This window comes from Microplitis mediator, chromosome 11 (assembly GCF_029852145.1).
Source record: "Microplitis mediator isolate UGA2020A chromosome 11, iyMicMedi2.1, whole genome shotgun sequence".
Classification (NCBI taxonomy): Eukaryota; Metazoa; Arthropoda; class Insecta; order Hymenoptera; family Braconidae; genus Microplitis; species Microplitis mediator.
The window spans coordinates 3,522,201-3,536,649 of NC_079979.1; the positions used below are offsets into that span (position 1 = coordinate 3,522,201).

At 34.7% G+C, this 14,449-nt stretch overlaps 1 protein-coding gene across 1 annotated transcript; it reads left to right on the top strand.

The window, feature by feature from the left end:
* Positions 1-76: 76 nt before the first annotated feature.
* Positions 77-2,487, top strand: LOC130677746 (uncharacterized). Its single transcript, XM_057484598.1, has 3 exons — positions 77-388; positions 476-568; positions 2,350-2,487. Exons 1-3 carry the CDS (start codon positions 77-79, stop codon positions 2,485-2,487), a joined length of 543 nt encoding a protein of 180 aa, XP_057340581.1.
* The last annotated feature ends 11,962 nt before the right edge of the window (positions 2,488-14,449 follow it).

The window sequence follows — 14,449 nt, forward strand, 5'->3', positions numbered from 1 at the left end:
GATTTTTTATTTTTTCAAATGTGTATAATTATACAAATGTATATAAAATTTAATTGAAGGTTTACTAATAGAAATTATGACCAAAATAATTTTTCTCTGTGGAGTTCTTGGAGTTCTGTTGCAAGGGGTAATTATTAATAAAACTAAAAAAAAATTCTATATAACATTAAAACATAAAATTTTGAAGGTTCACTTATCGGAAGCTGAAGTAAATAATGCTCATGCGAAACATGTTACCCAAACAGCACTTTTTGGCGATGACATTAAGTCATGGCTCACTCCTTATGAGGGAGTTTTAGCAACGGAAAATACTCCTGTTTATGGTTTAGTAAGCAAGCCAAAAGTTTCTGTGAACAACACTGGATATGAAATTATTGAGCATAAGGACGTAAGTAATTGGTAAACAATTATGAAATAAACTGGATTGATGATCGATGATTCATATTAATATCAATTTTTAATTTATTTAATTTAGGCCATGAAAAATGTTATTGCATACTTGCGTGAAAACAAATCTGATGCAATTACTACACCGAGTAATAAACCTCCCAAAGCTCATCAAGAACAGGTAATTATATTTATATTTATACATATTTGAATGTGTCAAAAGACAACATTATTTATTTAGGCACCACCAGAAATTGACAGTATATGGCAAAATAAAAACTCTGTCAGAAAATCAGCTCTTGAATTCAAGTTTTAGAGGTAGCTCATTGCGATTTTTCATTTGCCTTTTAAATAACTTGGGAAAAAAAAATTTGTTTAGTTTGGAATTTTTCACCTCGGCAATAGCTCATTGTACAAATAAGCCCAGGATGTGTTTTTGTAGAAAGTTTAACGGTTTACAAAAAACGTCTCTTTTCAATTTTTGATAAATCCATCTGTTCAAAAGTTATTGAAGCTCAAAGTCGAGTTATTGCAATTTTCGAAATCTTTTTACTGTTTCGACGAAACTATCAGACTTATCATGAAATGTCATAGAGTCTTTTTTGTAGACAATTTTATTTTCTACAAATTATCTACGGTAAAGGTTTTTTGGATTACGTATAATTTTCTAATTATTTCCATTTTAATGTCAAGCTCTTGAAAAAATAGTGTTCTGATTGATTTTAGGAGCTTGAAATTATAGTCGGAATAACTAGAAAATTATGCGGGATCCGAAAAAAATTTTTCATAGATAATTTGTAGGAAATAAAATAGCCTACAAAAAAGATAACCCGACATTTTATGAAGTCGGATGGTTTCGTCGGAAAAGTAAGAAGATATCGGAATTTACTATAACTCGACTTCGAGCTCCAATAACTTTTGAACAGATGAATTTATCAAAAAATGAAGAGAGACGTTTTTTGTAGAGCGTTTGATTTCCTACAAAAATATATCCTAAGCTTGTCTGTACAATAAGCTATTGTCAAAGTAAAAAATTCCAAACTTGAATTTAAGAGCTGATCTGACAGAATTTCTATTTTGTCATAAACTATCAATTTCTGGTGGTGCCCAAAAAAAAATCATGTTGTTTTTCAACACGCCTTAATGTATATAAATAATTTTTGAAAGGAATCTGAGCGAAATGTATAAATTAAAAAAACATTTTTCTCGAAATTTATTTGTCTAAAAATGTACTTGAATTTTCTAACAAATTAATGCTTGCTAACAAAAAATTTATACCTACAATGAGAAATCTATAAAAAAAGAATTTATATTTTTAATTTGTAATAAAACGTTTACACTAATTAGTGGTTCCGATACAAACAATCGTAAGTTTGAATTACTCGCACACTCTCAACATTAACTCGTAAATTTATCTTTAACATTTTCTTAACGTCCCTCGCAGATTTGAATCACGGTGGAAACACGGTGGGTTTGTTCCATTCTACCACTGTGATTACGCGGTGTATCCACCGTGATTCCACGGTGGCTTGACCACTGTGTATACACGGTGTTTCCACTGTGATTACGCGGTGGATACACTGTGATTACGCGGTGGATACACCGTGGAATCACGGTGGTGAAATAGCACAAAGCCACCGTGGAATCACGGTGGACACACCGCGTAATCACAGTGGAAACACCGTGTATACACAGTGGTCAAGCCACCGTGGAATCACGGTGGATACGCCGCGTAATCACAATGGATATACTGTGTATACCCGGTGGTGAAATGGAACAAACCCACCGTGTAACCACGGTGGATCCACGGTGTTTACACTTCCACGGTGTTTCCACCGTGATTCAAATCTGCGAGGGGTACTTTCGGTCTTTTTCCTTATGCAAATAAGCAACCATAATATTTTGTATGATTTTCAAATACAATGCAATTTTGATTGAAATTCTTGATTTTTAATTATTTAGAGCACTGTAGTTGAAAATAAAATTCGTGGCAAATCTGCTCGACACAAAACTCTGATGGAAATAAACATGGAAATTTCCAAGATGCTGAAGATAAACCATCGGGAATCAAATATAAAATGTCGTAAGTTGTTCATATGATTTAACAATAAAATATAATATAATAATTATCAATGATTTGACTTGGCAGAAATGACTCAAGGGACAGTACCAAAACCATATCCTTCTATAGTATATCCTGAGATTTTCGTAATTGTCGACAATGCGTTATTCAAAAAATTGGGCGGCAATGTGCGTGATGTTATCACACATATTTTAGCATATTGGAACGGCGTAGACTTGTTGTTTCGAAATCTCGAGAGTCCAAAATTTCGATTCAATATTCAAGCAATTCTTATAATTGAGGTAATGATTTTTCCAAACTGAATTAAGTTTAGACCATCTGCATAAGTTTAGCAAATATTTTTTGTTTCTTGATCCATAAAATATTTTCATGTCACTCATGCTGAAGAATACGCATCTAACTGACTAAATTTATTCTCATAAAATGTTAAATTAATATACAGTCTTTTCTGATCGATCAAAAGTATGATTGAATATACATTAAATCACTCATTTTTATGGTAAACCACTGAATTTGAGTGAAATGTAATAATAAAACGGTAATTAACCCAAAACATCTCGTCACGCAGCAAATCTTATGGATTTTTTTATTTTTTTGATAATTTAAATAACTATTGCATGTATGCCTTTTACTGTAATCTTGATACATAAAAACAGTCCAGTTTATTGTTTGTCATTTATTCACTGAATAAATATATATTTCAACAGGACCCAAAAGGTTTTCCAAAATTAGAATACTCTCCAGGATTAATAGATCCTGATCAACTACTGTTGACACTTGGCCGATGGTTGTACCGGTACCAAAGAGCATTTCCAATTGATAGTTACGATATCGCTGTTTTAATGACATCGTAAGTTCATCACAATTATATACTATTAAACTTTTAATCCATAAAATTTTTTTACCAAAATGATTTTATTAGTTTTATAGTCTACTTAATAATTGAATATAATTATTTTTTTTTGGTTTGCATTGAAGCAATCGGTTGATTACAAGAGAAACCAAATATGGATATAGTGGTATATCATATTTAGGAGGGGCATGTAAGAATTTAAACGAATTAGAACTCGTTGCCAAGACAATATCTGTTCAGAAAACTCATCAATTTTATACTATTCGTGATATGGCTCATGAACTAGGATATTCGTACGTATAATACTGCATCGTCATACATATATCGAAAGCATTTCATGTCCAATCAGTCGTTTTTAGTAGCAAACATCTACTCCTTCCGTACTTATCGACCAAATAGGCTCATTTTCGAACTCGATCAAGATAATCGGCCAAAGGATGAGTATGCCAAGTTTGATCGCGATCCGTTGAAAATAGTGGCTAGCATCCGAGTGACAAGGCGCGTTATATCCCGTATATATATCAACCAACTATGTTTTTTTTTTTTTTCAAGGACACACTCAAAAGTATCAGTAGGAAAAAAAATAATCCTGTTAAAATTTGAACCCTTAATATTAATATTAAGTACTCCCTGATTGCGATCTTCTATATTCCCCATTTAAATAACATAAGGAAAAAAAATTTTTAAGTTTGGAATTTTATACCTGGCTTATTTTACAAATAAGCTCAGGAAACAGTTTTAAATGAAATTTTACGCTTTACAAAAAAATGTTTCTCCGATTTTTTGATAAATCCATCTGATCAAAAGTTATTCGAGCTTCAAGTCAAATTTATAGTAAATTTCGAGATCTTTTTACTTTTCCGGCGAAACTATCAGACCTATCAGAAAATGTCATGAGAATTTTTTTGTGGACCATGATTCCTTACAAATTATCTTCAATATAGTTTTTTAAAATTCGACATCGTTTTCTAGTTATTGCCATTTTAATGTAAAGCTTTTTAAAAAAATAGTGTTCGGATCGATTTTAAGATCTTGACATTAAAATAAAAACAAATAGAAAAGAATGCGGAATTTTTACAAACTTTATCAGAGCTAACTTGTAAAAAATGAAATTACCTACAAAAAGGTCTTATGACATTTTGTGATAAGCCTGATAGTTTTTCTGGGAAAGTAAACAGATTTCGAAATTTACTATAAGTTTAACTTTAAACTTAAATAACTTTTGAGCAGATGGATAGATTTATTGAAAAATTCCAAGAGTCCTTTTTGTAGAGCGTTAAATTCCCTAAAAAAATATATCCTGGGCTTATTTGTACAATACGTCATTACCGAGATATAAAATTCCAAACTTAAAATTTTTCTTTTCTCAAGTTATTTGAATGGTAAATAGAAAATCGCAATCAGGGAGCCCTTAATATTGATATTAAAGAATTAAATTTTAACTGGCGTCTTCTTTCATCCTACTGAAACTTTCAAGTGTGTGTCCTTGATAAAAAAAATAGTTGATTTTTCCGCATCGGTCTAATACACATACATACAAATATAAACTTGTAAACGGATTGTATTTTTTTGTCAAAAATAAATTTCAATCTGGAAATATAAGATCATTTCTGTTTGTTGCATCTGAAAGTACGTGCAATTATCTTTAATTTTCACTATTTAACTCAATTTTTTTACATAATGGAATTTTCAGCTCTTGCAATGGTTTTCGTGATTGATTTCTCAAAGAATTTCGTCATAATTTATCATAATTAGTCAAGCAGATTCTCAAAACATCGTTTGTTTGTAAGCTCATATATCTATATACTGCAAACAACGGGCCTTATCACTCGGATGCTATTTAACTTATTTGCTCACTATTTAACTCATCATTTTATCTATTTTTGTTCTGTTTTGTCTTAATGTAACTTTTAACTTGATTGTATGAGCTAGCATTTGTTGATTTCATCTTACACCTCTGGTCTATTTAGTTTCAATTTACATCTAAATAGTGCACTTACCAATTTATTACGAAAAAAACTATTTATACAGTTAACTATTTTAATAGTTTAATAATAAATATATTATGAGACACCTACTTCCTTTTCGGCTGCCGAATGGCCTTTTTATTTTATTCAGTCACGCTTGAATCGGCTAAAATTTCCATATATCATTATTCGCTCAGTTGGAAATTTGATTTAAGAAAAATATTTACACATGTTGAACTTCAGGCTTGGAGTTTTCAATTATGATCTCGATGAGAGATGCCCAATGGAATATGGTAGTTATAGCGGAAACTATGACCGTAAATACTATGAATGGTCACAGTGCAGTTTGGACGCTTTAACTCAATCATTTGCGTAATTTAATTTCTTATTATTATTTAGTTCCATAAAAAATAGTACACTTTAAGAATTCGGGAGTGAATTTGGAGTGACAATGGATTTTATTTAAATCCAAATTTACTCTATCACTTAGAGTTACGTAGCTTTAGACGAATCCAATTCGCATATGAAGTAAATAAGGAGTTTGAGTTTTCAGCGGAATGATTTCGGAGTGATCTGGATTTTAATTCAGTCCGCATTTACTCTGATACAGAGTTTTAATATTTAAATAAAATCACTTCAGGAGTTAATTACACTCCGAACCGGAGTATCAATATAAAAATAAACTCCCTTTCTAAGTTTATTTTATTCCCAGGGGATTAAATAAATACACAGTCATCCAATCTGCGTTCACTCCTCAAATTTTTCGAAGTGTACTTATAGTGACAATTACTGATTTCTTTGAAAATTAGCCTATTGGCTATTAGAACACCAAGTTTAACAATTAATTTATTATGCTACAGAACGGATAGTCTTAGCTGCTTATATAACGAAATTCAAGAGCAAGGTACCGCAGTTCCAAGATTATTACCTGGAAAATTGTTCGAACCAAATAAACATTGTGATATCCTACAACCAAACACAACTGTTATAACGTACGAGGATGATTGCAAAAGATTCGCTTGTCGTTATCAGCCAAGAAGTGATGGCAGTCAACTCGGAATGGAGTATAGTAATGGCCTTTTTGATGGGGCTAGCTGTGGCCAAGGTAAAATATGTCTCCTTGGAAATTGTGTGCAAGAAAATCTCATAAATTAATCAAGTGCTTGAAATTTTCAACACAAAATATACGACATTATCAACGAAATAAAAAAATTCTAAATCAATACTATTTTATAAAATGGATTGGTTCAAATTAATGACTGTTTTGAAACCCGATGAAAAAGATTTTATACAATTGTATAAAATTATATACAAAAAATAGCCCGATCCAATTGTATACAACTGTATAGAAATTTTATACAATTCTATACAAATTGTATGCAAGTCTATATAATTATATACAATTTTATACAAATTATATACAATTCTATATAATTGCAATGTATAAAATCGTTTATAATTATATAGAATTGTTTAAAATTTGTATAGAATTGTATACAATTTCTATACAAATTGTATACAATTAGATCGGGCCATTTTTTCTATCCAATTATATATAGTCTATATATAATTAAATATAGTCTATATATAATTGATATGTAATTCTATACAATTGTATAAAATCTTTTTCCATCGGGAACGTACTCAATAATGACTCAAATAAATCTTTTTTAAAATAATTCGCAGATTATTGATTTTTCAACACACTTATTTAATGGGTTTTAAAATCAACACAATGCAGATGTTGAATAAAACTGCTGATCCGAATTTCCCCATGATATCCACACGCTGTAAAAAATTGGGAGCGATTTTTAAGTGAACATGGATCTTATTTCAATCCGAATTTACTCAGGGTTTCGAAGTTTAAAAAAATTTCCTGATATGGAGCAATTAGAGAGTTTATTATTTTAGCGGAGTGATTTCGGAGTGATGTGAATTTTATTTATATCCGATTCCACTCCGATCCGTAGTTTTAATGTTAAAATAAACTCCTCTACCGAGTGAATTTCACTCCGAGAGGATTCAATGAATAGAAAATCGTATGCTCTACATTCACCCCGAATTTAGTCCGCATTCAATCCATAAATCTTTTACAGTCTATTACTGCTTCGTAAAATTAAAAAAAATTCTGCAGGCCTGTTTTGGTCCTAACAAATTTTATTTATTAAAAATTTTTAAATCCTTGTTTTGCCTCCCCCGTCTTTCCCTATAGTAATAATAATAAATATGCCATATATTTTTAACAATTGCTATTGATCTTTATCGTACCAATATTATTACACTATAAAATATTTGTGGAGGAATCGAAGATCGTTATCTAATAAGATCAAACAAATTTATAAAGAATGTTTTGGTCTCCAAATTACTAATTTGGATTTAGCATGGGTTCCACGTTCGATTTGTCGTCGATGTAACAGGATGTTAACCCGGTGGGAAAAAAACAAGAAACAGGAAAACTTGAAATACACAATACCAATGATATGGTCTTCACCAACTGGTTTACAGAATTGTTATTTCTGTATGACAGATACTACCGGGTTCACCTGGAATACAAAAAACAAAATTGTATACGCCAATGATTCATCAGCTCTTAAGCCACAAAAAATAGAAGTTGTCAAGGAAATTAATACGGTTGAAGAAATAGATGTAAAAGAAGACGATACGCTAGTTGAAGAAAGTTCGGAAGAAGAACATTCAGAAGATGAAGAGTACTTACCTGGTGGAAAAACAAAAGACCCTGCAACGTTTAGCCGAGAAGAACTTAATGATCTGGTTCGAAACTTAGCTTTACTGAAAGATGGAGCTGAATTTCTTGCGTCAAGGTTGAAAGAAAAACATTTGTTGGCTAAACGTGTATCAATGACATTCTATCGACATAGGGAAAAAAAATTCCGGAAATTCTGTATGAACGACGATCAAAATTCGGTGGTGTACTGTTCAGATGTTAAAGCTTTAGTTGATGAATTGAAACCGAACACGTATAAGGACGATGAGTGGAGACTTTTTATCGATTAATCGAAACGAAGTCTTAAAGCTGTTTTGCTTCATATTGGGAATGAATTTGCGCCGATTCCAGTAGCTCATTCGACAAAACTGAAAGAAACTTATGAAAATTTACAGATTGTATTGGAAAAAATAAAATATTCAGAGCATAACTGGAAAATTTGTGGAGATCTCAAAATTGCAACACTTCTTTTAGGTCAGCAATCGGGATTCACCAAATATCCTTGCTATTTATGTTTGTTTGATAGCAGAGACCGGAAAAATCACTATGTCAAAAAAGAATGGCCATCAAGATCTGCATTGAATCCAGGTTCCCATAGCGTTATACGACCACCCTTAATTCAGCCTTACAAATATTTGCTGCCACCACTACATCTCAAGTTGGGACTCATAAAATAGTACGTGAAAGCTCTGAATAAAGATGGTGATTGTTTTGCGTACTTGAGAGAAAAGTTTCCTGCAATAAGTGATGCGAAATTGAAAGAGGGAATTTTTGATGGACCCCAAATACGATCTTTATTTCAAGATGCAAATTTTGAAGGAACAATGAACGACACAGAAAAAGCAGCTTGGGTAAGCTTCCAAAATGTTTTTCAAAACATTTTGGGAAATAACAGAAGTGAGGATTACAACACTCTAGTTGACGCATTGCTGGAAAACTACAAGAATTTGGGTTGTTTAATGAATCTCAAATTACACTTTTTAGATTCTCATCTTGACCACTTCCCTGACAATTGTGGAGACTATAGTGAAGAACAGGGAGAACGTTTTCACCAAGACATCAGTGAAATGGAGAGTAGATACCAAGGAAATTGGAGAGTTAACATGATGGCAGATTTTTGTTGGATGTTAAAAAGAGGAGTACCCGAAGAAAATCATAAACGAAAGAGGCATCCACTACGAAGATCTTTTGAGGATAAAAGAGTGCGATACAAACGAAGGAAAGTTTAGGATTCGTAAAAATCATTTCTATCTATCTTTTTATGTCTTGTGTTTTTTACAGATTTCAAGTTATTTGATATATCTACGTTAAAGAGTATGTATTTTAGGCATTAAATCATGTTCAATCAATTTTTTTTCTGTTATGAATGGTAATTTTTACAATTTTTTCGAATTTTTCCAGCTGTCGAGGGTGAATAGACTAAAAAAATTAAGATGCGAAATGAAGACATCAAAAGATATAAAATTTTATCTGAATTGGACCAGAAGAAGTTTTTTTATCATGAAAACTGTATTTTTTCGGAATTTTCTAGAGTTTTGTGTGATTTTTCCACATTTAAAATGGCTCGTGGTCTCAATAAAGTTTCGATTTATATTCAGCGGATTGAAATACATGAAAATCACGCTTAGTTTAGTTCCAAAACATTTTTTTATCATTAAAACTGCCAATTTTCATCATTTTTACGGTTTTTGAAGTTTTTTCGAAATTTCGAGGGTCAAACTGACCTCGAATTCGGATTCAGCGGACCAAAATATGTACCTGTAGGTAGGTCCGGTCAAATGCACATTCTACTTAATTTTTTTTGTGTGCCGGTGTTATAAAATATTTATTGTAGATTAGACCTGGTTGATTGGAAAGGATTGGAATGGTTTAGTGGACTTGGAACGAAGGACTGGTTAAGGTTGGAGATTGTTGGAGTAAGTGAAGTCGTTTTGTTTATTGTCGGGTTAACTATTTTGTTTGTTACATAATATTTTATTAACTGAGGAGTCGTTATTTATAAAAGTAGTCAAGTCAGTTTGTAAAGTTAGTCGAGTCAGTTTCATAATTCATTTAGGTTATTGTTCGTATCTCATCAATTATTTGTAGAGCGGCTTCGTTCAAATAAATGCCATTGTTTTTCATATTTAAATTTAACATATTAAATTAATTTATCACAACCTTCCTGATAAATGAGGTATAAGATTTCTCTCTTCTAATTTTAATACTGTGTGGTCTAGTACGAGGGTTATCCTCGTCCTGAGGTACTGAGTTCAACTAGACAGGTTTGAAAAACACCTTAATATTTGCACATGAATGGACACTTATTACATTGAGACCACCAATGCAAATTAATGTAATGAGTTCACCCATTACAAAGTTCATATAATTTTAAAACTAATACTCACAGACAATTTCCGTAAAAAGTATCTGAAAGCTTTCTTGTAAGCTTTAATTTATGATCCTAAATTTTATGTTTTGACCATTTCTTCCAATAATTTGATAGCTTTGAAAATTTTAATAGAATCAAAAAATATTGAAAATATGGTTTTCATTTAACACAACTTGTGTGTTCAGTCACGCGCTTAATTTATTTAAAAAACTTTGTGCATTTCCACTACGTCCGGGAGCTGCCGAACTCGATACTGACTTCAAGGTAAGTATAGTGCCGGGTCACTTGCTAATTGCGCCTGACTAACATTTTTCGCTCATGACCGTGTCAAGACGGAATGAGAACCCGCTACTATCCGGCCAATCAGGAAAATTGTCGGCTAACTACTTCCTGTTGGCGCGCTTTTAAGCTGATGGAAAAATTCGTTACTGCAGCCACGCTGCCACGTCACCACTGAGTGGCAACGAAGGATGAAGACGCTGGCTCAACAACGCTTTCAACATCTCGATCTGTATCGTCTATTGTAACTTACATCCTCGTGTTCTAAAACCGCTTTCTTTTGTACAAGTTATTCTTGTTATATAATAGCTAAACCTCCATGCAATTATTCTCACTAAGTAGAGAGTAAATTAAGGCTGCTTTTTACTGAAAATAAACTGATCGCTTGCGTCTAATTAATTCATAATTAATTACCACGTGTTAAAACGCTATCGACCACGTGTTGATTTAATATGCGTGATTTTATCTGTGTTGCATTCGCTATCGCGTATCAACCTGGTCGCATTCACTATCTACTATTAATTTCTCACATTTTTAAGTGTATAATGTGTAAATAAAGATCTAAATTATTTATCTATTAATTTTGTATCATTTATAATTGTTAAATTTCCATCACACCTAAACGAGATCTTTTTGTGCATTTACTCATTCTACATTTTTGTCCTGCGAGTCAGAATTGGCATGGGTTGAACAATTAAAAATTATTAAAATTAAATTTTGTTAAAAAAAAAATAAATTTGTGAGAAAAAAGTGTGTGAAAATCGCTAAGTGCCGTGGGTATTGTGGAGCACTGCTAGAGTGCTGCCTGTGGTGATTAGTTTTACACAATGGTGTTTGAAAGATATTTAGTGAATTCGGTCGAAAACTTAGCGTCAGTTCCACGTCTCGCCTCCATTTTGTGTGTAACGTGTAATTAAGATGGCCACCGAAGCACAAGTCACGCTTCAAATGCAACGCATTGACACAATGCGAAACATGTCCAACGCCTTGACCGACGCCGCACTCGCTACACAAGATGTCACCACTATCGATGCAGAACTCGCTATCCTCAATCATGTGTAGACCTTCTTCAACACAACTCATGAGAGACTCTACGATGACGTACCAGAGATCATCACCAATGAGTATCATACAGGTAACGCCTTTGAAATCGCTAACGTGACCTATTCTTCTCTTAGAGTTCGACTCAGCACTGCAAGACTCACTTCAGAACCTGTTCATGATGCCCATGCGACCAATCATGATCAAACCGCTTATTTTGGAGGCGCTCACAAAACTAACTTAACTGCTGACGTTCCTGGGCACTTACGACGAATGGGATTCGTTCAAGGACCTGTTTACTGCACTAGTGATTCATGAAGAGTCACTAACTGGGTGGCAAAAAATGCATTAACTGGAAACCCAGGTAAAAGGTGAGGATGTTTCGCTGCTCGGTAATTTGCAAGTAACTAATGCCGCTTTTCAACCTTCATGAGAATTATTGAACACTTGCAACAAAAATCCACGCCGACTACTCGATATGCATATCGATGATTTTCTGGATTGACAACCGCTGATTACTCGATCCGCTGCTGAGCTGGACGCTCTATTGTTAGCCAATAAGAAGTCGCTGGACGCCATCGCTGCTTTGGGAATACCAATTGGTAAGTTGGACCTATTTTTAATCCGCTCAACAGTTTGTTGCTTGCCATCAGATCTGAGAGTAGACTGGATGGGGTCCCTGGGTTTATCGAACGAATTTCCCACTCACAAACAGCTGCAATATATGCTTAAAGTTCGTGCGTGGGAAAATTCAGAGATTGGTACCAGAATAACATCAACGCAATCTAAAGGTGAGGTTAAAATACCACCATCGCCAAAGTCACATGCCAGGTCAGCCGCTACCAACGAGCAGGTGAACTTTACGAGTCGACTCACTACCGCTGACTTACCGTCTACCTTTACTAGTTCAGCTAGCTACGTTGCTCATACCCTAAAGGAGAAAACTAGTGAACCAGGAATGTGTCTGATATGCAAGTAGAAACACTATGTTCTGTTTTGCCCAAGCTACCAGAAGACATCGCCACAAAACCGGAGATGAATTGTACAATTCATTAATGTAACGGGACCTAAGTCCACCTCCGCCGTCCAGAAGCCAATACCTCACCCTATTGGGCAAACTCGCGCTGTGAAATCCCATCTCTTCGATCCAGACGACACACTTAGTCGAAACTAAGGTGGACATTAACCGGAGGTATAATTAAAAATCCTCATTGCGTGAGGTATCTAACCACAGCCACTACGAGTCCAACCTCACGTGGACCTAAAACACTCCTCCCATCTCAAGAAATAAAGAGACTCTGGTCAAAGTGGGGCTTTGAATGGGCCCCCCATAATGCCAATTATGTATTGGTCGACATATCACAATTAGTCGAGAGGGGATGTGGTCTCTTTCCCCTGCCTTCCTGAGAAGACACCCAGTTCTGTTTAAATTCATTCGTCCATACAACAACACATTGTTACACACACCTAACTTCGGACAGACACCCGAGATGCACAGAGTCCTCACAAATCGCGAGTTCTGTACACCCATGCCCAGATGCTCCGACAACAACTATGTGGATGCATGTTGAACCGCGATCTAGTAGTCCTCTGCTCCTCCCTCTTGTTGTTGGAATTGGCTGCTGAGCTTGGGGTGAAAACAATCTTTGCTGAAACCATTAAAAATTTTAAAGTTTGGTCACGGATCCAAGGGTTGCCTGTTTGCCAGTGCAAAGATTGTAACGGGCGCAACGTTTGTCAATCGCAAGCCGAATGAGCACTTCCCCCGCAAGTACACAAAGTCCCTTATACGATGCCGTCTTGTATGAAGACGTCGTCGTAATCAGGGCTCGACGCTGTAGGGCCCTAAGAGCCTTCCAATCCTCCACTCCACATAGGTCACTCCAGCTTGCTGCCGCATAAGTGGAAACAGGCAGGAAGAAGCCCCTGTAGATGGCGGTCATAGCCGGAAAGCGCAGTCTCTATTCAGCCCGTGCGAGACGGCGTAAACGACCAAAAGTTTTTTCTGATTTCGCGCGCCTTGTCTTTTTGTGTGTAGTTGGTTTGAGGTCCTGGTCGAAGTGTACCCCTAAGTATCTAACGCTCTTTTTGAATGCTATTTACGTTCTGCCTATTACGAATTTCGGTGGCTTTGAATCATACTTGGGCTTTTTCTGTCCTTTCGCTTTGTAGAGGTACGGACCTTTGTCCTTGCGTGGACCGCGTCGGTGTAATCTCTTTTGAAAAATATTGCTTCAGTCTTAGGCTCCGACAGCGTAAGGTTCGCGGAACGACACCATTTCAGTACCAAATCTACCGTCCCTAGTGCTTTACTTTCAATGTCCGCGCGTGAGGCTCCCTCTATAAAGACGAGGAGGTCGTCGGGATAGGCTACAAATTTACTCCCGTGTTCTGTTGATTCTGATTCTTTAAGCAAGTCATCGAACATAATGTTCCAAAATAATGTTCCCAAAACTGATTCCTGTGGACATTACCTTGTTGGCTTTTTCTTTTCCCTCCCGAATTCCCATGAAGATGCGACTGTCCTATCCTCAAAGTAACTCTGTACTACCTTGTGAACATTTTTGGGGCATTCCCGTTTCTTTAAGCGTTCGAGTATTTGTGGCCACCACACATTGTCAAAGGTGCTAGAAATATTGAAGAGACTTCCGATTGCCAGATTCTGTGTAATTTTTAATTGTTAAAATTCCATCACACCTAAACCAGATCCTTTTGTGCATTCGCTCCCTTTACATTATGCATG

Coding starts and splice junctions, on each gene's coding strand:
- LOC130677746 (XM_057484598.1), top strand. CDS start 77: ATGACCAAAATAATTTTTCTCTGTGGAGTTCTTGGAGTTCTGTTGCAA. Junction 389..475: donor AAATTATTGAGCATAAGGAC/GTAAGTAATTGG, acceptor TATTTAATTTAG/GCCATGAAAAATGTTATTGC. Junction 569..2,349: donor CCAAAGCTCATCAAGAACAG/GTAATTATATTT, acceptor TTAATTATTTAG/AGCACTGTAGTTGAAAATAA.